The 25701-nt window shown below is 36.9% G+C and overlaps 1 protein-coding gene across 4 annotated transcripts in view; it reads left to right on the top strand.

Moving 5' to 3' along the window:
• Window positions 1-25182, top strand: part of FERMT2 (FERM domain containing kindlin 2) — a 71034-nt gene extending 45852 nt beyond the window's left edge. The window contains exons 5-17 of one of the 4 annotated variants that reach the window (XM_060294818.1): window positions 3965-3997; window positions 4331-4556; window positions 5056-5158; window positions 6525-6632; window positions 10255-10389; window positions 11100-11149; window positions 12338-12462; window positions 18631-18737; window positions 18875-19096; window positions 21650-21670; window positions 22321-22445; window positions 22775-22916; window positions 23891-25182. In XM_060294818.1, coding sequence (XP_060150801.1) covers window positions 3965-3997; window positions 4331-4556; window positions 5056-5158; window positions 6525-6632; window positions 10255-10389; window positions 11100-11149; window positions 12338-12462; window positions 18631-18737; window positions 18875-19096; window positions 21650-21670; window positions 22321-22445; window positions 22775-22916; window positions 23891-24064 — 1571 coding nt within the window. In that variant the 3' untranslated portion in view covers window positions 24065-25182. The remainder of the gene's footprint in view (window positions 1-3964; window positions 3998-4330; window positions 4557-5055; window positions 5159-6524; window positions 6633-10254; window positions 10390-11099; window positions 11150-12337; window positions 12463-18630; window positions 18738-18874; window positions 19097-21649; window positions 21671-22320; window positions 22446-22774; window positions 22917-23890) is intronic. The other 3 variants (XM_060294820.2, XM_060294819.1, XM_030854995.2) reach the window with 3 other exon arrangements.
• The last annotated feature ends 519 nt before the right edge of the window (window positions 25183-25701 follow it).

Genomic DNA, 25701 nt, shown 5'->3' with positions numbered 1-25701 from the left:
CATTGGCAGGCGGACCCTCAACCCCTGCACCACCAGGGAAGCCCCTATATCATTTTTTAATTACAAAAGTTATACATTAGTACAGCCTCATTATAAAAAATGAAAGTACCATAGTATAGGACATGTACTAAACCAAAGCTGAAAATTTGACTTCAGTTTATTCCCTTGGTACTCCCTATCAAAAAGTAGCCATTTCTTAATCACTGTGTATAACTATATTGTAAACAGTTGGAGTACAAGTTGCCAGTACCTTTTCTATATGTTTTATATCTACTTGCATGTCTAGTTTTGTTTTTATAACATTAATGAGAGACATATATATTATATATTTGTTCTGCAGTATGAGTTTTTTCATTGACCAGTATGTTTTGGTGATCTTTTTGTGTGTCAGAGTAGAGGTCTCCCTACTTCTTTGTATATAGTGTCAAATTTTTCCATGTAGAAGAACTACATTTAACTGTTTCTCTAGCTAACTAGTATCTAATTTTTCTGTCAAATATACTCCAGAAAGTTTCTCCAAGATTCAGACATACAGTTGACCCTTGAACAATGTGGGGTTGGGAGGTCAACCTTCTTCGAAATCGAAAATATGTGTATAACCTGTAGTTACCCCTCCATACCCGAAGTTCCACATCCACAGACTCAACCAACCACAGATCGTGTAGTACTGTAGTATTTAGGATTGAAAAAAATCCACATGTAAGTGGACGCACACAGTTCAAATGTGGTTGCACATTCTTCAAGGGTTGACTGTACTCCGAGGAAGAGTTATGAAGGCGACGGCTTTGCACTCCCATCAACAGTATATGAAAGTGCCCCTTTTCCGACATTCTGCCCAATACTGAATGTTGTAAATCTTTACAAAATGTTTGCCAGTGTGACAGGTATCTCAGAATTACTTTTTTATTTCCCTGGTAAACACTGAGTGTGAACAATAGTTGAATAATATTTCATATATTTATTAGCCATTCCTGTTTCTTAATTTTCAGTTATGGACTTTGTCCATTTTCTTTTATGTGTGTTTTTGTTTTAGTGATACTAATCTTTTGATGTGATAAGTATTTTCCCTATACTGGCATTCTGTATTTAAGTTTGTCTGTGCTCTTTTTTACTATACTAAAGTCTTACATTTTTATGTAGTCAAATCTGGCATTTATTTTGTAGTTCTCTGTTTTCACTGTTAATAAAATCTTCACAAATATTACAGAAAATTTTCTATATTTCCTTTTAATACCTTTATAATTATTTCATATTTATATATTTTATCTGTAATATCAATATTCATATTTTTAATTCACCTGTAATGTGTTTTCTAAGTATGGTATGAGCTAGATACCTTGATGGAAAAATTTCTTAAGTGTATTAAATACTTTAGTATTTTTTAGAAAAGGATATATGTGTATATAATCACTAAGTTATGAGGCAGATTCTACTCTATTAAAATATAGGGATACTCTCAGGAGCTATTAGGTTACATTGGGTTTTTAATATTTATAGTAGGCGTCCCAAGACTGTAGTGCTTATTGAAGTCTTTGTTTCTCATCCTTATAGTTTTTAAGTTATCATTGCATGTTGTTCAGCAAACTCATATTTTATTGCTAGTTCATCTTACCCTGTATTAGTTTTCTGCTTCAAATACGGCTTAAATTGGGCAATCACGAATACAGGCTGGTTGGGATTATCACTGAACTGGGACTTAAACACACATACCCTCTGACCCAGCAATGCCGCTAGAACTGGGGAATAGGTACAGAACTGTTTATTGGAAGGCACTGTTTGCAATAGCAGTGGTGACATCAATAATAAAACTCTAAAATGAATAAATGCACACCAACTGGGAATGGCTTAAATAAGTTACGGTACCTGGGAGGCAGTGTATTTAGCTGCAGTCAGACTGCTGATTTACAGTTTGGCTCTGCAACTTAATAGCTCTTGACATTGGACATGTATATTAACTTCTCCTTGCCTCAGTTTGCTCCTCTGAAATGACAATAATAGGTTTGTTGGGAACATTAAATGAGTTATTACTGTAGATTGCCTAACAAAAAAGAACAAACGGGAAAAATGAAGTGATCAGATACGACGTGTAGATTACACAAAGTATAGGTAAATAAGAGGGAAGGGAATTGATTGGGTGGCTGATTCTATTAAATGATGTGTAATGTAGGGGAATATATTTTCTGTTTTAGAAACTTCATAAAGAAGTTTATAAATCAATTCTAACTTTACTCAATTCTGAATAGTAATTATAGTTCATACCAGGAATGAATTTTCAGTCAGTATTCTGACATGTTTAGTAAAAGATTTGTTTGCTAGATCTTTGAAATAAACAATGAGAAGATTCTGCCTAGAAGGTAATGTTATTTTTCCACACCGTATTTACATGTATGCTCCCTATAGCAGAATTATTCTTTGCCCAGATGAGCTGGAGTAATGTTTTCAGCCCTTTTAATAAGTAACTCTTTCAGAAAATGCCCTTGTAGTTTAAGGTTCTTGCTTTTAAAGGTACAACTAAGTATCCAGTGTTCTTCCTTGAAGGCTGAAAAGGAGCATTCACAGCTTTCTTTGTTGCTTATTTAACAATGTTCACATTCTACAAGTTGTTTTAAGCATCCATTGGGAGAATACATTTAGGGGTATCAAATCAGATACTCAGAGGCTAGTAAGAGATTTTTTTTTTTTTTCCCCACTTTGTGTTCTCTTCCTAGACTCTATCTTGACAACTTCAAAAATCTCTAGCATTACCAGCACTTTTTCATAGGTAATTGTTTCTATCATTGTGTGTTTGGGGGTGGTATGTCATTAGAGATGAAAGGAGAGAAATTCCTAAGCATATTCCTAAATTAGTCAAGGAAAACAGCCATTCCATTAACATCATCCATTAACAGTGTGACACCCATTTACACATTTTCTTTTTAAAATTATGACTACAGGATAAAATATATTAACAGAGTTAGAACTTTGAAGGGGTGCTTTTACTTAATGTCATTCTGAATTTTTTTAAAGTCTTAATTTAATCTCCTTAACTTTTGTAGTCTAGATGACAGAGGATAGATCATCAGTGGACTAATTCAACAATTTTTTTTAATGTTGCCTCTACTACATACCTAGCCCTTTAACACTGAGAAAGCAGATTAAAAAGACAGTATCTCTACAGCTTCAGGGGTTTAATTGTAAAATGCACCTTGTTAGCCTCTTTCTAGGGCAATATTTATATATCCCTTTGCTCGAATACTTTATTTGTAAATCTGTTGGAGCCAGTTTAGCTATTCACTGAGAAAATTATTCCCTTAATTTATGTGAATTTATTCAGTTACATTGAGCCATCTTAAAACAGGGTACAGTGATTTCAAAGGGTGATAGATGTATACATGTTTGTCACTAACACATGACTAGAGCACAACCTTTTTTTTTTAATGACTTTTTAAAAAAATTATATTTATTTATTTATTTATTGGGCTGCATTGCTGCAAGGGCTCTCTAGCTGCGGTGAGCGGGGGCCACTCCTCATTGTGGTGCACGGGCTTCTCATTGCGGTGGCCTCTTGTTGTGGAGCACAGGCTCCAGGTGCGTGGGCTTCAGTAGTTGCAGCATGCGGGCTCCAGAGCGCAGGCTCAGTAGCTGTGGCACACGAGCCCAGTTGTTCTGCAGCATGTGGGATCTTCCCAAACCAGGACTCAAACCCGTGTCCCCTGCATTGGCAGGTGGACTCTTAACCACTGTGCCACCAGGGAAGCCCAACCTCATTGTTCTGAATTGGACAAAACTTGTTTTACTTAGATTATAGCTTCTAAGGTTCTTTACTCTTAAATACACTTGGAATATTTACTTCAGTTTATGATTCACAATTAGGAAAAAATCTGTATTTTCTTCTTCCCATTTTCTTTTCATTTTCATTCTTTGTTTCTGTCTTCTATTATTGCCTTTCTTTACCTTCTGAATTCCTTTCTTTCCTTTTCTATAGGCACTGATGTTCTTTACATTGGCCCTCTGAAAGGTGAGCCTTGGCACAATTAAAAAACAAAAGTGTTGGTCTATCTGCTTCAGCAATATCCTTAACTTATATTCTAACTCTCTTGAACTGATTTTTTCCCTAGAGTTTCCAACTTAGTTATATTTTTTGACCTTATTGTTATACATGTTCTTAATGTTATACAAGTAAAGTTAATTTCACTTGTTTTTAAGAGAGGTAAAATAATGTACTAAAGCTTTTCCTTCCAGAATGAAGCTTGTGTTTCTCAGTATGCTTTATATCATTATAGCATGTATTACTGAAAACTAAGATAACTATACTTCATAGTTACTACCTGTTTTTCATGTTATTTATTAGGAAGTATATATTCAAGCCCAGGACTTTATAGTAAAACAATGACCCCCACTTACGATGCTCATGATGGAAGCCCCTTGTCACCAACTTCTGCTTGGTTCGGTGACAGTGCTTTGTCAGAAGGCAACCCTGGTATACTTGCTGTCAGTCAGCCAATAACATCACCGGAAATCTTGGCCAAAATGTTCAAGCCTCAAGCCCTTCTTGACAAAGCAAAAATCAACCAAGGGTAAGTTTGTTTTGTTTTTTTTGCTGTTTACCAATTACTTTACAAGTTGTTTTTGTTTTGTTTTACTGAAGTTATAATTTACACTATTGTGTTAGTTTCAATTGTACGGCACAGCGGTTCACTTATATATATGTGTGTGTGTATATATATATACACACACACACATATACAGTGGTTCAGCTATATATACATACAGCATGTGTGTGTGTATAAATATGTGTGTGTGTACGTATATATGTATATATAGTCTTCTTCAGTTTCTCTTCCCTTATAGGTTATTACAAAATATTGAATATAGTTCCCTGTGCTATATAGTAGGTCCTTGCTGGTTATCTATTTTATAAATAGTAGTGTGTATATGTTGATCCCAGCCTCCTAATTTATCCTGCCCAACCAAGAGTAAGTTTTAAAGTATAGATACAATTTAAGAATTTCTTTATCCACATAGAGGTAGAATTAATTTTGTCTTGCTCTGTTCCACTATTGTTAATTTGTCCAGGTGGCTTGATTCCTCAAGATCTCTCATGGAACAGGATGTGAAGGAAAATGAGGCCTTGCTGCTCCGATTCAAGTATTACAGCTTTTTTGATTTGAATCCAAAGGTACCGAGGGTTTAGAGGGATATCTTTTCTTCCTTTTTGTTTGCTTTTTGGAAGTTGGTGGGGTAAGGAATTGTTTGGATATATATAGCAAGTCCTGAATAATATTAAAAACTCAAAGCTTTGGACAAAGACACCTGTATTTTAAAGTAGTCTGTTGTTTTAGTAAGTTGGAAGCATAACTAAACCCTTTTCTTTTTGTTAAAGAATTGAGCTTTTGGTTGATTTGTATTTTAAAGGAACTAGTTAGGTACTACGGAATTGGTAAAGTTAATGTGTTTTCTTTTAACATCTCTCTTCAACTGTACATAATTATATATCCCAGAAGATGTTGCTTCAAAAAAAAATTCTTTTTAAGTCTATATTTCTCTCAATTTAATAGCCAAACATTGTAATATGTTTTTACTATCAGATGGTTGGCATCATCTGTGCTACTGAAGTACTTTGCCTTTCTGATAAGATTCAAATTTGCTGTAAAGATCTGGAATGTTTTCCCCCAGAAAACACATGGCACAGAGATTTGAGTGTTTTGCTTTCATGTCATCCTTGCGGGTGAGGGGACCTCTCTTGTCTGCTTCTCATCCTTTTCATGTCTAGATTATAGCCTAGATTTTAATGTATGTATTTATCATTTTAAATTATGTGCTTAAATAATTCTTCATACAACAGTAAAATGTATATAGTAGAATTACAAAAAATCATTTTAATCTCTTTTTAGGCTATATCGTACCTAATTGTGGTAAAGCCAAAGCTGTTCTGGGAACATAGTTATATTTGCATGGGGTGGGAGGGGGCTATGTATTTTGTTACCATTCTAAGATAGTATTGTTACAGTATTACTATTGATTTTTATTAACGTAACTAAATGGATAATTCAGAAACATTTAAGTAAATCTTTTCTACAAATGTGTGTGTGTGCTTATGTGTGTTTGTGTATGCCCTCTATTTTGGATTCTTAAAATAATTACTGTTTCCAAGGACCTGCCACTTTGTCTGGGTATGCTTTTCCACAGTGAGCAAGATGTTCCGCGAAATAATTAACTTACTGTCTGATTATGACATGTTAGTGTGGTAAATTGCAACAACAATACTGAAAAACAGTCAGTTCTACCTTACTTTAATGTCTTCAAGTTAAATTCCTTTTATTAAGGTCTGTAATACCTAATGTTTTTTTCCCTGGAAAATAACATACAGAATCTGCTTCTCATACTGAATATGTAAAAATCTTATGGCATATTTTAATGCCATTTTTAATGAAAAATTAGATGTGGATATATTTAGGGATACGTAACCCTATAGGTAGTTTTTTCCCTTATTGTTAATGTAAAAGGTAATATATTACAAAAGAATTGTATCTCTTTTGCTGCAGTATGATGCAATCAGAATTAATCAGCTTTATGAGCAGGCCAAATGGGCTATTCTCTTGGAAGAAATTGAATGCACCGAAGAAGAAATGATGATGTTTGCAGCCTTGCAGGTAGTGGCAAGTATTGGTAAATGGAACTTTTCGGGGGAAAGGGTAGGGGATTATTTAAATGGTAAAGAGGCATAGTAATTCCAGTAGCATTCTGATAGGTAGTATTTTACTTTTTGCTATGTAGAAAGTGAACAGACACTTAGAAGGCAAAATATGTGTGAATTTAATTTAATTTTTGTCTTATGTAAGAGATTAGTGGTATACTTAATAGTTACTTTTCTGTATCCTGTAGGAGAAAAATATCCTTCCACCCCTAGATGTATATAAGCTTAAAACTGTCCAATTTTCCCCTGGAAATAAAATTTATATTAAGAATCAGATTTCTGAAATGAAGCTTTGCATAACTTGATAAATAACTGGGGATGGTAATATTTGTAAAATGGGCTATGGCAGAAATTAATACCTTTTAAGATGATAAAATTTTAAGAGACTAGTGAAACTAAACATAGGTAAGTTTTTAGAATGGTAATCCTTAAGAAGTAGGTAGCTAATGTTAAACTAGTATTTTTCCAAATGTGGTTCTTGCTTACCACCTGTTTCAGAATTACAGTAGGGCTTATTAAAAAATTAATTGCCCACTTCATTACTGCTGTTCCCACTGGTAAAGTAGTATTAAGGTGGCATCCACAAATCATTCTTGGAGACACTGAGGTCTGATTGACCACTAGATGAATTTTTCTAGATTAATAGTTTCAGATATCTGCGTGAGGCTTTGGCGAGTGTTCTCAGATTATGGTGGAATTCTATTTAAGTACTGGAAGCAAGGTTGACATTCAGTTATGAATATCTTTCACTATCACAATGATTTAATTTTTTCCTTAGAACACAAATAAAAATGCCCTCAATCTTCCAAATGTTTTTATGTACCCAGAAGAGTTTCTCAGTTAAGACTCAAAAAAGTTGTCCTTTAGAGAGGAAGAGCAGCTCATTTTTCCTTAGTTTTACACACTGAAAGAAGGGAATCAAAATGAAGCCCAGACAGGGAAAATTGGTAATGACAGATGAATTAGTTTAGTTATTTTCTAGAGACATGCTTAATCAGTTAAGACTCTCATATTGTGTTTGTGGGTGATTCAGACTACCTGAAGAATTCCTTTAATTAAATTCTGGAGCAATTTTGTCCAGAGTTATCTCACTTGGTTTTATATAGTGTTCTCTCTACATCTTTCTCACTTAGAGTATGGGCTCATAATTTTCTAGTGAAAGTTTTGCTAATGACAGAATAATAATACATGTAAAATGTATGTGGGGAAAACCACAGGTTTTCTTATATAGTATTTCTTATCTTTTTATTATAAAAATAATGCATTTTTTTAAAAAGCCAACAGATATATCCCAGCACATAGGTGTTCAAAACTATTTGTTGAATGAGTATACACACAGTCATACTGTCATAGAAATGGGATTATTCTTCAGCTTTGCCCAACTCCCACCCCAACCCAATAAACATTAGATATTCCATTTCGATTCAGTGAAAAACACCTCAGAACCATGGATTTTAATTCATGGAGACTGAATGCCCCAAAGCATAGCTTTCCTGGACCATTTTAGAATATAGATTCATTGAGACAATTTTGGACTACAAATCCCCTGAGTTGTTGGAAGCCTTCCAAGAGACTGACCCAAAGCCTCTTGGAAACCATCCAGTACAAGAAGGGGGAAACTCTGAAAGTATGGCAAGGAGATGCCTAGGGTTTTTTATTTTAGACATAGGTTACAATCTGAACTATTCTCTCCTTAGAGCTTCTGGTTCCTTGTGTAAAATAAGTCTACAATAGTAAAAAGAAACAAAATAATGCAAAGTAAGAAGCTGTGGATAAAAAAAATTAAATTAGGTAAGTTAGTAACACTGTTTTTCAAGTATTTAGGTCCAATCATGTATTGTAACATTTAACAGATACTCCATGCCCCTTTGAAATCAAAACTGGATTTTATGACCAGTCCCATTCACATCCAGGATTTCTCCAGTATAACTCAGAAGGACCTTTTGCATCAGAATCATCTAAGGTACTTAGTAAAAAATGCAGATTCCAGGCTGGACCCCATATTTGCTGAATCAGAATCTCTGGGGGTGAACAAACCTGAGCATCTATATTTTTAACCAGCTCTCCATATGCTTCTTAATATGCTCTGATATTTGCGGCCACTGCCTGGGCGCCTCACCCTGCCTTTTTCTTCATGATTTGTGAATATGAAAATTTCTACCACTGTAAGGATCTCATTTCAGCACAACTGAAGATATAGCCAGAGAGTAGTCATTACTAATTCACTACATCTTAAAATACAGAGGAATGTTGATATTTGGCCTCAGGATTAGTTCACTAAATGTTCCCATGAATAGATTGTATTCAGTGAATGAGTCCTTCAGAAATATGGATTGCTACTTAGTGCTTTGAAAGGTAACTGATTAAGTGATTTAAAAGTTCTGCTTAACTTTGTATAAAACCTCTCTAAAGTTTAGCATCAAAATCTAATCATTAATATTTGTTCTAAACCACTGACCTAAGTGTATTTAAAATCATGACTACTTCTATACCCAAAGATCTTTCTATCTACATATAGGAGGAGTTATCACTACTCATTATATATACACAAATATATATATATATATACACATATATATATATGGGAGTATTCACGTGTGTCGGTGGTATATGTATTCCCATATAAACATATTCTACCTTATTCTAATGTATGAATGAGAAGGTAAATGTCATCTCTCTCTGATCAGGTTTTCAGCATTGAATTGAGGATGGGGGAAAGTGGAACTTTAGTTTTCAACATAATAGTGATAACTAAATTTCCTCTGCTGGATAATAGTAGTAATATAAGGTAACCAATGTTAATGCATTTCTACAGAAGACTTTATGCATATTCTGTTCATTCATCCAATACTTGTTGGTTCTAGCCTGCGTTTTAGACGTGGAATACTGCAGTGGGGGAAAAAAGACACTTAAAAGTCTCTGCTCGTGGACTTCCCTGGTGGCGCAGTGGTTATGAATCCACCTGCCGGTGCAGGGGACACAGGTTTGAGCCCTAGTCCGGGAAGATCCCACATGCCACAGAGCAACTAAGCCTGTGCGCCACAACTACTGAGCCTGCGCTCTAGAGCCCGCGAGCCACAACTACTTAAGCCCGCGTGCCTAGAGCCCGTGCTCTGCAACAAGAAAAGCCACTGCAATGAGCAGCCTGTGCACCACAACGAAGAGTAGCCCCCGCTTGCCACAACTAGAGAAAGCCCGTGCACAGCAACGAAGACCCAGTGCGGCCAAAAATAAATAAATTTTTTTTTTTTAATAAATTTATTCTTTTTTAAAAAAAGTCTCTGCTCATGTAGAGTTCAGTGGGAGAGGTGTTAACCCTCTAAATCCTAGGGACACCCAAACTGAATTCATTTGTATTTGTCCAGGGACCCTACTTTTTTGAGTAAACATTTATTAGCAGGTTTAGGACACTGATTTCAGGTGCCATGCCCATTATTTTCCTATCCTTCTAATTCTTAGAGACGTTTAGCTTTTCAGATTAGGTGATGAAAGACATTCAGTATAGATACAGATAATATCTCATTTTAAAATTTATAGTTAGAACAATCATTTAAATAAAATATCACTTCTGGTTTCAGTATCATATCAATAAGCTGTCGATCATGACATCAGAGAATCATTTGAACAACAGTGACAAAGAAGTGGATGAAGTTGATGCTGCCCTTTCAGACCTGGAGATTACTTTGGAAGGGGGTAAAACATCAACAATTTTGGTAGGGTGAATCTTTTACCTACTGATTTAGTTTGAACTGATGTTTATACCTTTCTGTGGAATTAGGTTTTCATGAAGTGTTTGGGGGATACAGAGAAATATTTAGTGCTTTAGAAAATACAGACATCAATTTTCCAGAAACTTTCAGGGAAATTTTTAACATTAATATTGTTCTAGTGTCTAGTGCTTCCAACACAGTAAAGATAGATCTTGACAGTCTGCACATTCTCTTACAAGTAGTGGGAGAATATTTCTTCCGAGGAAAAATTAATCTCAAGTCATGGTAAAATCCATTTAGTGATCTCCAAATTTGCAATATGACAAAAAGAAGAGAAAAATAGATCTCAGGAAAATTTTTAAATGCTTAGGTGTTAGTTATTACAGAAGAAACACTATTTTATGGACTGTTACAGTTACTGCTTATGCAGCTATAAGCAGTTTTAGCTATATTAAAATCAACAGTATATTCTTGTGGGTTGTATAAATTTCTATTTTGATCAAATTTTTAATAGCTTTTTATGCCATTTGAAAATACCATTGTATTGTACTATGTGACCATATAATGTGATTGTACCTTTAAAATCTTTATAATCTGTATTTTATGTAACTTTCCTTGTTTACTGAATAAGCTGGTTCTTGATATCAGATACTAAACAGTAGAGTTTCAGATTTTGTTTTCATGAGAAAAAAATGATTTAATTCTTTTCCTAGGGGGACATCACTTCCATTCCTGAACTTGCTGACTATATTAAAGTTTTCAAGTAAGTACAAAAGGGGAGGAATTCCAAATATTAATGAATAAATGTCAGTTTTATAGCCACGTTCACATTTTTGAAATTTACTCTGGCAAATGAGGGAAAATAACCATCTTTACCAAATTAAAATTGCAGTACTTATTAAGTTGTTTTATCTGATAAACATTTTCCTTAAGGTGGGGGAGGAGATTGTGTAAACCTAGATGGATTGCATCATACAGATTCTGAAACATACAGTGGCATATCAGTATAAAGCATCCCGTCTGGGTGAAAGCAGTACATGATGAACTGCTGTTGTCAGTGGCTGTTTCTTTGTTTAGAGCCCCAGAATCTATTGAATTCTATTCATTTGGTGATGGGACATTTTATAACAAGGTTCCAGTGTATCTTATCTAGACTTTTAAACTGTCGATCTAGTCATACTCCACAGAATCAAGAGCGCTAGGCATTAAGGCAGAAAGAGGAAAGGAGGTGATGTGGAATATAAGATATAAAGCCATTTTGGAATAAACCATTTACTGTAGGTGAACATATAACAGCTCCACATATGTAACATTTCTGAGCTAATGGCACAATTTCAAATGCTGCTCCCTACCCTACTTTGTTCTCCCTTTACACACCTTTTTTACCTACCTGCACTTTTCCTCATGCTTCCTGTTCGACATTGGAGTGACAAGTTAAAGTCACCACTGAATACATGCCTGAGAGATAAGTCACCACTGAATACATGCCTGAGAGATAAGCACTTCCCTCACTTTAGTCTTGCCAGGTAAACTTGCTTGTTTAGAGAGGCTCCAAAGGCAGCCCTATGGACATCATGAACTTGCAGGTAATTACAGGACCTAGGAACCTTCCAATCATTGACATTTACTTCACCTTTATTTTCCTATGCTTCCCATGTGACCTGCTAGTGATAGGGACAGCTACAACTGACAGAAATACTGGAATGTTTGCCTTACTGTCTTCCTCTGCCCACTCACTGTAAGATCTTCCTGAGTAGATTGAGAAAGGAGGGGCAAATCCAGTAAGAGCAACATTGAATATAACACACTGGCCAAAAGGGAACTGAATTCAGCATATGTAAAACTTGGTCTCAGACTTTTAACATTGTGAAACTTTGCTGCTAAAACATAGCATTGATAAAGTTATTTCCAAAGTGTTTTTTTTTTCCTTCTAATTCTGTTTGACACATAGGCCAAAAAAGCTGACTCTAAAAGGTTACAAGCAGTACTGGTGCACCTTTAAAGACACATCTATTTCTTGCTATAAGAGCAAAGAAGAATCCAGTGGCACACCAGCTCATCAGATGAACCTAAGAGGTAAGGAAAGCCTTGGAATGACCAATATTGATGGTGGAATATCTGTTAGCTAATATTCAATAAACTTTGTTTTGCTGGGGGATAAAGTTGTTTAGTTTTTTAGTTTCTTAGCTGCTTTAGGTACTTTTTTGTTTAGTATTCAATCTCACATGAATGTTTTGTTGTAATCTCTGTGCAGTCCTCACTTGAAGTGTGTGATTGTACTTTTATCCCAAGTAAATGTATGATGTCTCTTTTCTGTTCTTCAGTATTAGGACGTTTAGGTTTTCCTCATTCTGCAGGAGCTGCCCACTTAATTTTCAGGGTCTGCCTCATTCTCATCTGTGCTGTAGTCACATCTCCTCCCAGTTTTTGCTGGGGTCTCCCTTCCTCATCAGCATCCTCCTGACCTTCACTGCTAACAAGCTGGTCCAGCTCAGGCCCCCAGTCTCTTGGTTTTCTGGCTCACCAGTGGGTTAGCCACCTGCAGGGTTTAGCTGAGTTCTTCCCCTTTCCCAACACCTCTTCCCTGCACATTTTCGTCGTCATCAACACTGCTCTCGTCCTGGCCCCTGGGGCAGCCCCAGGATACCCCTCTGAGGCTCCTCCTAGCTGACAACCTGAATCTCATTGGTTTCCTCTTATTTCTTCAGATCCAAAGCTGTCTCAGAACAGGGGCTGGTACTTGAGGCACACATTGCTGGACCTGTTTCTGCGGTCCTGTGGCAGCTGTGGTGGGCTTGCTTCCTGTGGCCCAGACTGAGCCTGGCCAAGGGTCAGAGCTGCTGGTTTTGGTCTTTTTTTTTTTCTGTTCAGGTCTGTGGAGTTACAGCTTCATTTGGTTTTAGTGAGTTCTGTTGGTCCTTCACACTGCTCCATCACCACTCTCATCTGTTGGATGCAGTGGTTCAGGTGGTAGGAGAGTTCCCTCTCCAGGTTGGTCTCGTTCTTCTGTGGCTGGAGGACATCCTGCTGCCTCTTTCTGTGATTCTCTGCAGCCTTCATCTGGTCTTGCAGATTGTTCATGAGCCTCTCACTCGCGGTGACGTTACTTAAAACTGCCAGCTCACTTCCAGTGTAGATACCACTTCCTCCAGGAAGTCTGCTCTCCACAGGCTCCCCAGCACTTGCTGCCCTGGGCACCCAGCATGCTTGGTGGGGGACGCGGCAGGTTGGCTCCTCGCTGCTCCACACTCCTTCTACTGTGCCTTCCCTTACAGCAAAGCTGCAAGACTAAATTACATCTTCCAGACTCATTTCCAGTGGGATTTAGATTCCAGCCAGATGCATTCTTGTGAGACTTGAATTCCTGAGTTAAGGGGTTGGAGAGGCAGTTAAGAAAGGCGTTAGGTGCTTCCGGGCTCTGGAGTTACATCTGTAGATCTGTATTCTTAATTTTTCTTAGTAAATTGTGCATTAGTATATTTTTAGTATATTTCAACACGATGTCCAAATCTCTCCCCTATCTCTATTCTGCCCAGTAGTCATCCGAACTATTGCTGTGTAGTTACACACATTTTAATAAATAGAAGGACCTCTGCCCTGGGTAGATGATTGCTGTGCCCATGTGTTGAAATTCTGTAATTTTCCTAAAACTTTTAGTTAGACTCACTGTCTTTTTCTCTAAGTCACGAGTTTAACTTTTGAGTCTTTACCATTATTTTTTACTCTCAAAATCTATTGCAGCTGTCCTCTTGCTTCCCTTTGTAGCTGCTCAGGACCAGCTGCAATTGTCCACTCTTGATTTAGAGACTTAATCTGTTTTCTGGCCCCTGTCTTCTCTGTCCCTATTACATCCTTAGTCTTCTCCTTCTATAACTGAGAAGTTAAGTCCCGGTATGGAGAACAGCCTACAGGGTGTCCTAATCCCACTTCTCCCAAGTCCTCCCAAGGAGCACTTTTCTAGCACATCACACTGGTGAAGGTAACACTAGACTAAGAATCAAACGGCCTAGATTCTGCTCTGCCAGTAAACTAAATCAAATGGCCTAGATTCTGTTCTGCTCTGCGATTTTGGAAAAGTAGCCTATCTGGACCTTAGTATCTTCCTCTGAGTAATAAGAGTGTTGAACTGGATGCTCTCTAAGGCCCCTAAGATATCTAAAATGCACAGTTCTAAAAAGTGCAGTTCAGCAGATGCTGATTGATCTCCTGCCATGAACTGTGCCAGGTACTAGAGACAGGGGCAAGAACAGATTACAGTCGCATCCTTCAAGATGTTTTAGAGCATGTCAGGAGATAAACAGCTACAATTCGGGCAGTAAATAGTACTTTAAAAAGTAAGCAAGAGATTAGAGGAGCAAAGAGGTAAGGGTGCTGTACCAGTTAGTCTTCAGTGACATTGGAGAGAATTAGGAGAGACTTCATGGGGGAAATAATGTCACAGTTACGATCCAAAAGAGAAAATTGTGATCTGTGGAAGGAAGGAGGAGAGTTGGTAAAAGAGACTGGTGTGCAGATGCGGGGAGAGAAGCATCCGCTGTCACAGGGCGGGTTGTGCTTCTGGAATATGGAGTTTAAGCGGGGAGGATGAACCCTTCCTTATTAGCTGTCGAGTCCATTCCTGCTAACTATGAGAGGTAATAGCAGAAGAAATTGGCAGGAATTGGAGGATAAAATTGTTAAGTTTTTTAAACTGGCAGCAATGAAGTGACACTGAAAGATTATTATGAAAATGATGGGATCTATCATACTTATGTTGGCTACAGTGTAGAGGAGTAATTTTAGAGCAGTGATAGTGATCCAAATTACGTTTATCAATATGGGTGGAGAAAAGGGCGCAACTTCATCAGATTCTGAGGAAGTTCGATCAACAGACTGGGTGATTGACCTGGGAGAGGCTCGGGGAGGGACTTGATTCTGGCTTGTGTAGCTGGGTGGATAGGGTGGTATTGAGATTGAGAATATAGAAGAGATGAGTTTGGGGAGGAAGATGAGCTTAATTTAATTGGGTTATTTTAAATTTGAGGTGCCGGTGGGATATCTGTTTGGAGCACGGGCGAGATCCATGCTGCAGATAGCAATGTGGTAGCAGTTAGTATTAATGGTAGATGTAGCCATTGGAATAGTTGTCTACAATATGAAAAGGCTAAGAGCAGAACCTTGCAGGACACCCATGTTTAAGGGACAGGGCAGATTAGAGGAGGAGGAACTTGCAAGGGAAATAAACCACAAAAAATAATATATAGGAAGACCATGGAAATGAGGCATGATGGAAGTTAAGGTAAAAGGTGTTTCGAAAAGGACAGTGTAGTGAATAGTGTCAGATGCTACAGAAAAGTAAGATTAAGCCTCCATAGGATTTAGCTACATGGAGGTGGTTAGTAACCTTGATTAAGAACAGATTCAGCAGATTTCAATGGGCTTTTAAGTATGGGAGCCAAAGTACAGTCATTGAGAGGTAAATAGGAAACAAAGATAGCTTTTTGATGAACCTTATCTGTGACAGAGCAGGAGGAAAGAGGGCAGTAATAGAAGAGAGAGGTATAAGGTAGAGGAGAGAGGCGTTTTATGGTTTAAGATGAGAGACTCAAGGAAGTTAAATGCTGATGGAAATGTCACAGTAGAAGGAAAGGAAGGGAGGTGGGAGGAGAAGATCTCTGTGATGGAGCAAGGCTCCTGAGGGGTGGTAGAAAATTCAGCCCACTCGGACGTAAGAGCCTTGGGAGGAGAGACACCTCTTCCACTGTGTGGAAGCAAGGGCAGCCAGGTTTATCTGCTTTGGTGGCAGGAAGTTGGGGCACCTCACTTTTGATGGCTTTCATCTTCTTGGGAAAGTAACATGTGAGGTTGTCCCCTGAGAGTGAGTGGCATAGGAGGCCTGAGAAGATGTGAAATAAACATTGTTGAGAATGTCTGCTAACACAGAAGGCTTGCCAGTGTCAAGGGGCAGGCTAAGGTTGGGAATTTACGAATTTCTGGTGAAACTTATCTGCTCAGTTTTGTGATTTTTTTTCTTCTCCCCCTTTTCCCTCATAGAGTGCTCAGCAGCCAGAGCAGAGGCAAGTAAGTGGTAGATGGCTGGGTTGAGCTAGGGTTAAGGGTTTGCTGAGTGTGTGTAATGGAAAGACAGTGAGTCTGGGGAGTTGGAGGTGACAGCTGGTGCAGCGGGGTCCAGGCTGGACTGCAGAGAAGGAAGAGGTGGAAACATGATGGGGAGAAAGTGATGGGGTCACAGGATTGGGTCTCTCAATGGAAGATTGTGATCAGAGAGGGCTGTTTGCATTTACTGCTTCAGAGAACTAGTAATTGGGTTACAGTGAGGTCCAGCATGTTACCGTGGAAGCAGGTAGCCTGTGCTTGGAGGAGGCGTGGGGTGAATACTGTCTGAAATGTGGCTACTGAGTGCCTCTGTGCTTACACTAGTGCCTGAGTTACCACTCGCTTGGTCTCTCCTTTTTTAGTTTTTTTTGGCATTTTACTTTAAAAAGAGGTCTAATTATTATGGGCTTGCGTACTTTAAATCTACTTGCATGATTAATGAAATTTGTGGCAAAGATTGTGTATCTTCAGACATCTCTTTGTTTTAACTTTGCAGGTTAAACATATTGCCACACAACTTCCTAATTGTTTCTAATGACTGTATAGGAGTTAATGTGGTAGCTATTTATGTGGAGTAAATATTCTAAAAAGAAAGCAAAGAGGGGAGAAGTCCATCAAATTAATGATTGAAGTTAATTCTGGAGAGGAGAGGATCTCTCCTTTATCTGACATGTTGTGTTTCTTTTATATGATACTTAAAACATTTATGTGATGGGAAAAAAAATGACAATTTAAACATATGTTCTTTTTGTGTGATAGATACATAGAGGTTTATTATCTTGTTCCTTGTACTCTCTGTGCCGGGAGAAGTTGCTCCAGTACAAGGAGAAAGGCAACATCAGGCCCTGCTAACAGTTTACATTCTTCCTCATAGAGCCTACTGGATGGTCTTAACACGTATTGAGGGTGACATGACCTAAGTACTAACACTTGGAATACTCTTTAGGGAGCTTTGACATCTTCATTATCTTATTGATCCTACAGCATCCCTGTGAGGTCGAGTTTAAGGTCAGGATATTTGGCATAAATAAATTGGACATGATTATGAAGTGGTTGAGAAGAGTCTGGAACCCAAATCTGTCTGCTTGCAGAGCTCTTCTTCACTATATTATACTGGTTACTAATTTATGCTGACCATTGTCCCGTTATCTAACTGGGTATATACATTCAATAAATCTGTGTTCTCTTCTGTAAAGCCACCAGCTCATGGTTAACAGAGTTGATTACATGGATTTTTATAATCCATAAATGTATGTATTCCTGAAAACTTGCCAGTAGAGTGAAATTCTGCATGCCACTTATTTTCATACTGACTTCCCATGTATATAAGTTTATGTTACCTTCTATACCAGATGGACTTCTAATATATTGTGCTTACAGTTAATTTCTCATATGTACAAAGAAATGCTTAAGAAACTATTTTTGTTCAGATGATCACCCTCTGAATCGAACTACTTGTTAAGTATTCCAACACCCTGAAGTTTTGGAAGGAGGCCTGTGCCCAGGAGCATTCAGTTGAATCAGGAGATCCTGTGCCTCCCTTCCCCTGTGCCATTAAGCTTCTTGCTTCCACACAGGAATAGGAGAGGAGAGCAGTTGAGTTAGGGAGCAGTGGGGTCCTAAGGAGGCCCTTATGATAGGACTCTAGCTCAAACTGGGTAATCCACCCGAAACATGCCTTTTTTTAAAAGCATCATAAAAGTCATTTATTCTGACCCAAACACAATTAAGTTAGGATTTAATTATAGAAAGATATTTAAAAATCCCTGTACATTTAGAAACCTAGGGAAAAAATCCCAAATAACTTAAGATTCAAAGAACTGAATGATACTAAAACAATACATATAAAACTTGTGGGATGGAGTGCAAGTGTTTTTGGTAAAATATCCTTTTAATAGGACTCTTTGCTTCTCTTCTCAATCAAGGGCCACAAACTCTGTGCAGTTAAATCTCTTGTATATTATATAGATCTGATTCTTTGCTCCACCCCCGGACAAAATTACTGAGCATAAAGAATTTATTCCCTGATTTATAGATTCCACGACAGCAAATTCAACATGTTAAGATGGCATAAAATGAGGGCTACCTATATTGGCTTGGGATTTCTTAAGAGTAAATTTGATCATTTTAATAATTTTTTTACTACAGGGTGTGAAGTTACCCCAGATGTGAACATTTCAGGCCAAAAATTTAACATTAAACTCCTCATTCCAGTTGCAGAGGGCATGAATGAAATCTGGCTTCGTTGTGACAATGTAAGTTTTCTGATTAAAAGTAAAACTCAGTGTTCTTTGCTTCCTTACGTAGTGAGTTGACCATTCATTCTTATATTTTATACTCAAAGGACCCCATCATGGGATAGATTTCAAACCTCAGTATTTCTTTTCAACAGGAAAAACAGTATGCACACTGGATGGCAGCCTGCAGGTTGGCCTCCAAAGGCAAGACCATGGCGGACAGTTCCTATAACTTAGAAGTTCAAAATATTCTTTCCTTTCTGAAGATGCAGCATTTAAATCCAGATCCTCAGTTAATACCAGAGCAGATCACAACCGATATAAATCCTGAATGTTTGGTGTCCCCTCGCTATCTAAAAAAGTACAAGAACAAGCAGGTACTTGATTCATTTTACTTCATCTGCTATTTTCTGCTGATTTGTTTTATTAACTTTCTACATATACTTTAGCTTCCCCCTCTTAAACCCAACTTTTTCATTTTAATTGGTAGTCTTAATTTCGTATCAGGTGGTTAAAACATAAAATAAGAAATAAATAGCTTTCAGTCAGTTTAAATTGGTCGTTTAAGAAAAGCCTTATTATTTTAATATGAAAGATAATGAGGTGGAATATTGGGAGCATATTCTAAACAGCCTGAGGAAATCACTCTGCTAACAGGATGTTCTTTCAGGAAATTGAATATGGTCTTACTGCATTGTGTTCCTTAATTCATGCAGCTTTATTCCTTATATAAAGTAAGTCTGATATAAAGCACAGCCAGCATTTCCCAACCAAATCTGTGATGACTCTTCTTGCTGTCAAAATTGACTTTTTCAGCTTTGGAAATAAACTTTACGAGGGTAGATAGAGTCCACGTTGAACATCGTCTTTTCTTAACATTAACAGGCAAAACCTAGGCAACATTTGCGTAATGTGACAAAGTTTGGTAAATTTTCATTGAAACTTACTGCTTTTGTTCCGTCTGTCTAGAATTCCTTTACTGGAAATCAATACCATAAGAGGATTGCTATTTAGGAAAAAGGTTCTTTGGTACAACGTAAAAGGTTCTTTGCCAGGGGAGTTTCACTTGGGATAGCCCCCAGTATTCTCTACACCCAGCATCATGCCATAAAAGGAAAAGGTTCCAGTTTAGGAGGGGAGTGAAGAAGAACTTTGAAATAAATACTTCATTTTTATCTAGTTTCATTTTTATTTTTGTTAAGGAGTAATTTTAAAACATTACTGGAAAGGCCCAGTGATGTATCCAGAACACTTACTAATTCTTAACTTTAAATACAGTCTTTATCACATGGATCTGAAATCACTTAGCTAGAAATGTTCAGAAGTTTTAATCACCAAGTATTCATCTTTAAGTTGCAGAGGTTGTGTAAACTGCATGGAAATGGTCTGTCCCACGGTCATATGAAGTGGGAGTAGTGAGGAATGGAGGAAATGCAGCCCTGGGGAGCTTTGTGGAATGTAGATTGTAAGTTAAAAAGGGAAAGTGAATCGAGTTCTAATTTCATTTTTTATTCTTAGTTAATTCATTTAAAAATTATTTATAAAGAGACTTGTTTCTAAAAGTGGATTCATTTGCCTTCAAAGTCAATGAATAGTTTCAGATCTTTAGCAATCTCATTTCACTATCAGGTATTAGGAAAAAAAGATCTTAAAGTATAATTGTGAAGACTGCCAAATGTTGGTTTAGTTGTCAGACAGGTATTGTTTTCTCAGAAGCCTTTAAAATGATAGTTTTTGCTTTAAAAAGGTACTTTTCTGTTGGTGAGTTCTTGAATAGATGTCAGCTGAAAATTCTCTTGAGAACAGAGAATGTGTGACTGTCTTTAACTGGCAGGATGGCAGTATGTGTGTGGTCTGAGATTAAGGATCTTTCTAGCCCTGTCTTCCACATTGGCATCTTATCAAATGCACATTCTTTTTGAGTTCTCCTTGGAGGTTGAGTCATATTATTGCCCTGACACCTAGTAAGTGCTGATAAGCAGGAGTTTAGTTTAGTTTAGTTGTGTCAGGTGTGTACTAGTCGTTGGACATATTGCTCAGTAATTGTTTGTTAAACTGTATGATCCAGTGGCACTCCGGGCTCAGGTAGGTCTAAGACGTGCAGGCCATGGGGTCATTCAGCCCTACCAGGGCACAAAGTCTTTGGGTCCATCAATATAGCCTTTGTTATAGTTAATCTACTTTAATTCCTAAAAACTATATATTAATTAAATTTGCTATGGATATTTTTTACATAGATGTCTCCCAAACTGGATTTTAACATGTTAAAGGAAAGAATTGTTCTACGTTTTATCCATGTTAATCCAAATTGAAATGGACCAATATGTTTATAGCCACCACTCCTACTGTAGTGTATGGCATATTTTTATTTTCCCTTCCAGGAAAAAGGATGCAAAAAACAGATGGTAATTGAGGGATTTGCTTTTCTTGTGTAAATAAGAAAACAGTATGGTCACTGCACTTATTTTATGCCTTCAACTTATTTCTGAAAAGCGGTGCATGGACATATTATCTGACTCAATATGAGACAACATTAAAGGCTTTTGAATATTAATTTTTATTTTGCTACTAAAATCATTAGCTTTTACCCTAACCAGTAAGAACTGGTACATGAAGGGGGAAAGGTTATTTGCTCTTAATTTTCTCCCTACAAATTTCTACCCTTAATTTTAGTAACACTTAACAATCTAAAATAATGGGAAGTGTTTCTCAGTATTCTAAATGGAAAGTAATCGCTGCTTTCTCATTTTCATTTTCATGCTTGCATTTACTTTGCTTGGTTTCCATCTAAAGTAATTTTTTGCATGGTTTTTGGCTGGAATTTTGGTTTGCAGGTTACCGCAACTTTTTCTTTGCTTCATTGCCATTTTTTCTGATTGCCTTTTTTTCTTTCTGCTTCCTTTTTCTTTTCCTCGCATTGCCATCTACAGCCAGGCTATATAAGAGATTTGGTAAGTTCTCCATATTTACAAAAAAAAGAAAGAAAGAAAAAGAAAAGAAATAACTAAAAATATTTAAAGCCCTAGCTACAATCTCCCCTCATGGATTAATTTCCTTCTACTCTTTGAGGGAATAGTCATCCCAAAGTGAGTATAATTTAAATTAAAAAATTAACCTAATGATTCCTTTAGAAAAATTTTAAAGGTATTACAGTGATTTCAAGTACTTTAAAGCTGCTAAAAATATATATTATTCCTGCTAGAAACTTGTATGCCAGGTACTCATTCTGATCATATTATCTTGGTGCTGAATTTAAAACCCCTCATGTATATGAGGATTAGAAAATATCGTTTTATAATGCAGTATCATATGTATGTGTACTTGAATATGTCTCAAGAATGGCAGTTATGCAGTCCTAATAGTTCACTGTTTCTTGACATATGGAAACTAAAATTAAGAAAAAATATATATTGAGGTTTATTTTGGAAAGTCATTATTTTACTAAAATTCCCAAATGTAGCTTCAGATATTTTCTAATTCCAACTCTTGCAATACATAATTTTGGGTGGGGCACATAATTCAATGTTTTAATCTTTTTTGCCTTGATTCTACCATGAAAGAATAATATCTAATGGTAAAGATGATGTTTAATCATGTTTAGATAACAGCAAGAATCTTGGAGGCCCATCAGAATGTAGCTCAGATGAGTCTAATTGAAGCCAAGATGAGATTTATTCAAGCTTGGCAGTCATTACCAGAATTCGGCATCACACACTTTATTGCAAGGTCAGTGGTTCTACTAAGCACCTATGTGTAAACCATAATCTGTGCCTTTTTACTTAATCTACTTCATATAATTAGAAATTGAACATTTAAAGCTACCTCCTGAGACCCATTAACCTGTTACACAGTAAAATTTAAAGAATGTTGGAATGTATTTTCTATACTTATAATTGTTTCATCAAAAATTCAAAATGATTGCATTTCTGTTTTGTGCAAGAATAGCACTTTTTTTAGAATTAAAACACACGTGTCTTGAAGAAAAACAGACCAACATGTCCCCCTCCCACCCCCAACATGTTTTAAAACATTTATTTATGTTTTTAATGCTGTAGATTCCAAGGGGGCAAAAAAGAAGAACTTATTGGAATTGCATACAACAGACTGATTAGGATGGACGCCAGCACAGGAGATGCAATTAAAACCTGGCGTTTCAGCAACATGAAACAGTGGAATGTAAACTGGGAAATAAAAATGGTAAGCTGTAACTATGCTACTTGAATGCGTATGTAGTCCGTCTGCTAAAAATGAATGAATTAAGAAGAAAAAGGCCGATAAATTCTATTCATTTCCTACTTAAACTTGCCTATTTCATAACTAGCCTAGATATTAAATTCTAAGAACATAATTATATGTTACACTATTGCCTCATCTTTAAGGTTATCTTTCTATAATGGATAAATAGATAAATATTTCTCTTTAGATAAGTAGCAGCTACTCTTTATTGAATGCCTGTGCCAGGCATGCTACTAGATGTTTTATATTTGTACCATATTCTAAACCTCACCTCAGCCCTGTAAGGTTGATGGATTATCCCCACTTGACAAATGAGGACGCTAGAATTTAGAGGACTGAGGGCCGTCACTGTCCATGACCACACACTTAGTAACAGAATCAGGATTCAAACTGGGATACTTAGGGCTCTAAAGCCTGGCACATCATGCTGCCCCTAGCCTTGGAGTACATGATTATCATTTAAAATAAACAGGATGTTTTTACTAGTAAGTCATCTGTTTTAGGGTCGCTGGGTTTGTTGTATCGATTTCAGTTACTTCATAGAGCCTTGTATTTCTGAAATATTCAAACATGAAACCTAAAGGTTAAATATCTAAAGCAGATATTAAACACAGGAAGTAGGTTTTCTCCCAGGACTTCAAGAGAGACATTCTCATTAATTGAATCACCAGAGACCATTTGGGAACCTAATGACCTAAGCCCCCTTGCATTCAGTCTTCCTTTTCAGAACAAGAAAACTAAAAAGGAGGAGGGGAGAGGCTAGTAAACTTTAGTTATGCTTTTGGACTTAAAGGCATTATTAGTTTAGGATTAAAAAAATATTTGAGGACCAGCAAGTATTTTGTGATAAGGACAGACCTTAAGCGCAGTAGCTTCACTTGGACCCAACCATCTGGAGTTTTGCAGGGACTGATCGTTCTCTGTCTTTGTTCTAGGTCACTGTAGAGTTTGCAGATGAAGTACGATTGTCCTTCATTTGTACTGAAGTAGATTGCAAAGTGGTTCATGAATTCATTGGTGGCTACATATTTCTCTCAACACGTGCAAAAGACCAAAATGAGAGTTTAGATGAAGAGATGTTCTACAAACTTACCAGTGGTTGGGTGTGAACAGAAACGCTGTGTAATGAAGCTCCATGGCCATAACAGTTATTTAAGTTTAAAAGCTGTTGTTTGTTATATGCTGCTTAATAAAGTAAGCTTGAAATTTATTATTTTATCATGAAAACATCTTTGCCTTACCAGACCAGTTAATCTGTGCACTAACAAGCACGACTATTAATCGCTGTCATGATACAATGTATGGACTTGAATATGGCACACGTTCCTTAGGGCCATGAATTGAAAACTGAAGTAGTGGGCAAGTCAGAAACAAAACATCACTGATTCAAGCTAGCCAAACTGTATGTAAGAAACTCAAGCCATCTACTTTAAAGCTATCCAGGGCTTAAACTATATGAAGTCTATTTATCATGTTTAATGCATGTGTTTTAATGTATGTTTAATTTGACCTCGTATTTTTCAAACAGCCTATACTTCTGGTCGCCATTTGTCGTCTGTCTGCTCCCAACCCCCCCCCCCCAAATAAATCAGGCCTGCAGAAGGTGCCTGATATTTAATACTGTCGTTGTTTGATCTTGAAGGAAATAGCTGTTAGTCGTCATGCCTGGTTTGTTTTTGTCCTTGAATAAGCATGTATGTATATTGTCTTGTGTTTTTATTTTTACACCATATTGTATTACAACAACACTTTTAGTATTCACCAGCATATTCACTGTCTGCCTAAAATATGCAACCTTTGCATTACAATATGAAGTAAAGGTCTATGAAGTATGCATTTTGTGTAACTAATGTACAAACACAAATTTTATAAGATTGTACAGTTTTTTAAAAAACTACTCACAACTAGCAAATGGCTTGGATGTTGCATCTTTGCAATTAATTAAATGCTCTTTAAAATATAATTAATGTGCAGTTTTAATATCTGCTAAATTAAGGATGACTTCATTATAGTCATGATTTGCCACAGTGTCCTTAACTCGAATGCCTGGACTGGCTGTGTTCTAGTCTGTTGCGCTGTTACAATCCGCATTGGTGCTAGTCAGAAAATTCCTAGCTCACGTAGCCCAAAAGGGTGCCAGGGAGGGGGTAGATTACCAGTATTGTTCAATAATCCATGGTTTAAAGACTGTATAAATGCATTTTATTTTAAATAAAAGCAAAATCTTTTATTTAATGTTTCTTTTGTACTTCTTGTTTTTACTGTTTACATGGCATTAACTTTGTAGAAGTGATCTTTTGCCTTTTGGAAGTGCTCTACCTGCATCTTGTGAGAACAGCTTGCTTAGTATTCTGTAGTGTCACCAGACAGACATACTTAATCTCTAAGATGGAGTCTTCCACTTAAATAGAAACCCCTCATTTTTCCTACTACTTAGGAATGAACTATAAAATATTTATATGTTAGACATGTAGCTATAAACAGAAATATGACAGATGAACTGCACTGTTGACTTGGGCAGAACTGGTTTTAAACAACAAAATGACTCAGTTTCAAAAACTACAATTTTTATGAATTTACTCCGTATTGTTCCTGCTATCGCATCATCATTCAGACTCAGAACTTCAGTTCTGGACTTTTCTCCTTTACCCCGTGCAGTTAATCAGGCCAAGCCCTGTTGATATTTCCCTCATGCGGCCCAGTGTCTTTCATTTGTCATTGCTCTCACCATCCCCTGAATTCAGGT

Source organism: Globicephala melas, chromosome 2 (assembly GCF_963455315.2).
Source record: "Globicephala melas chromosome 2, mGloMel1.2, whole genome shotgun sequence".
NCBI lineage: Eukaryota > Metazoa > Chordata > Mammalia > Artiodactyla > Delphinidae > Globicephala > Globicephala melas.
This window is presented reverse-complemented; position numbering and strand designations above follow the sequence as displayed.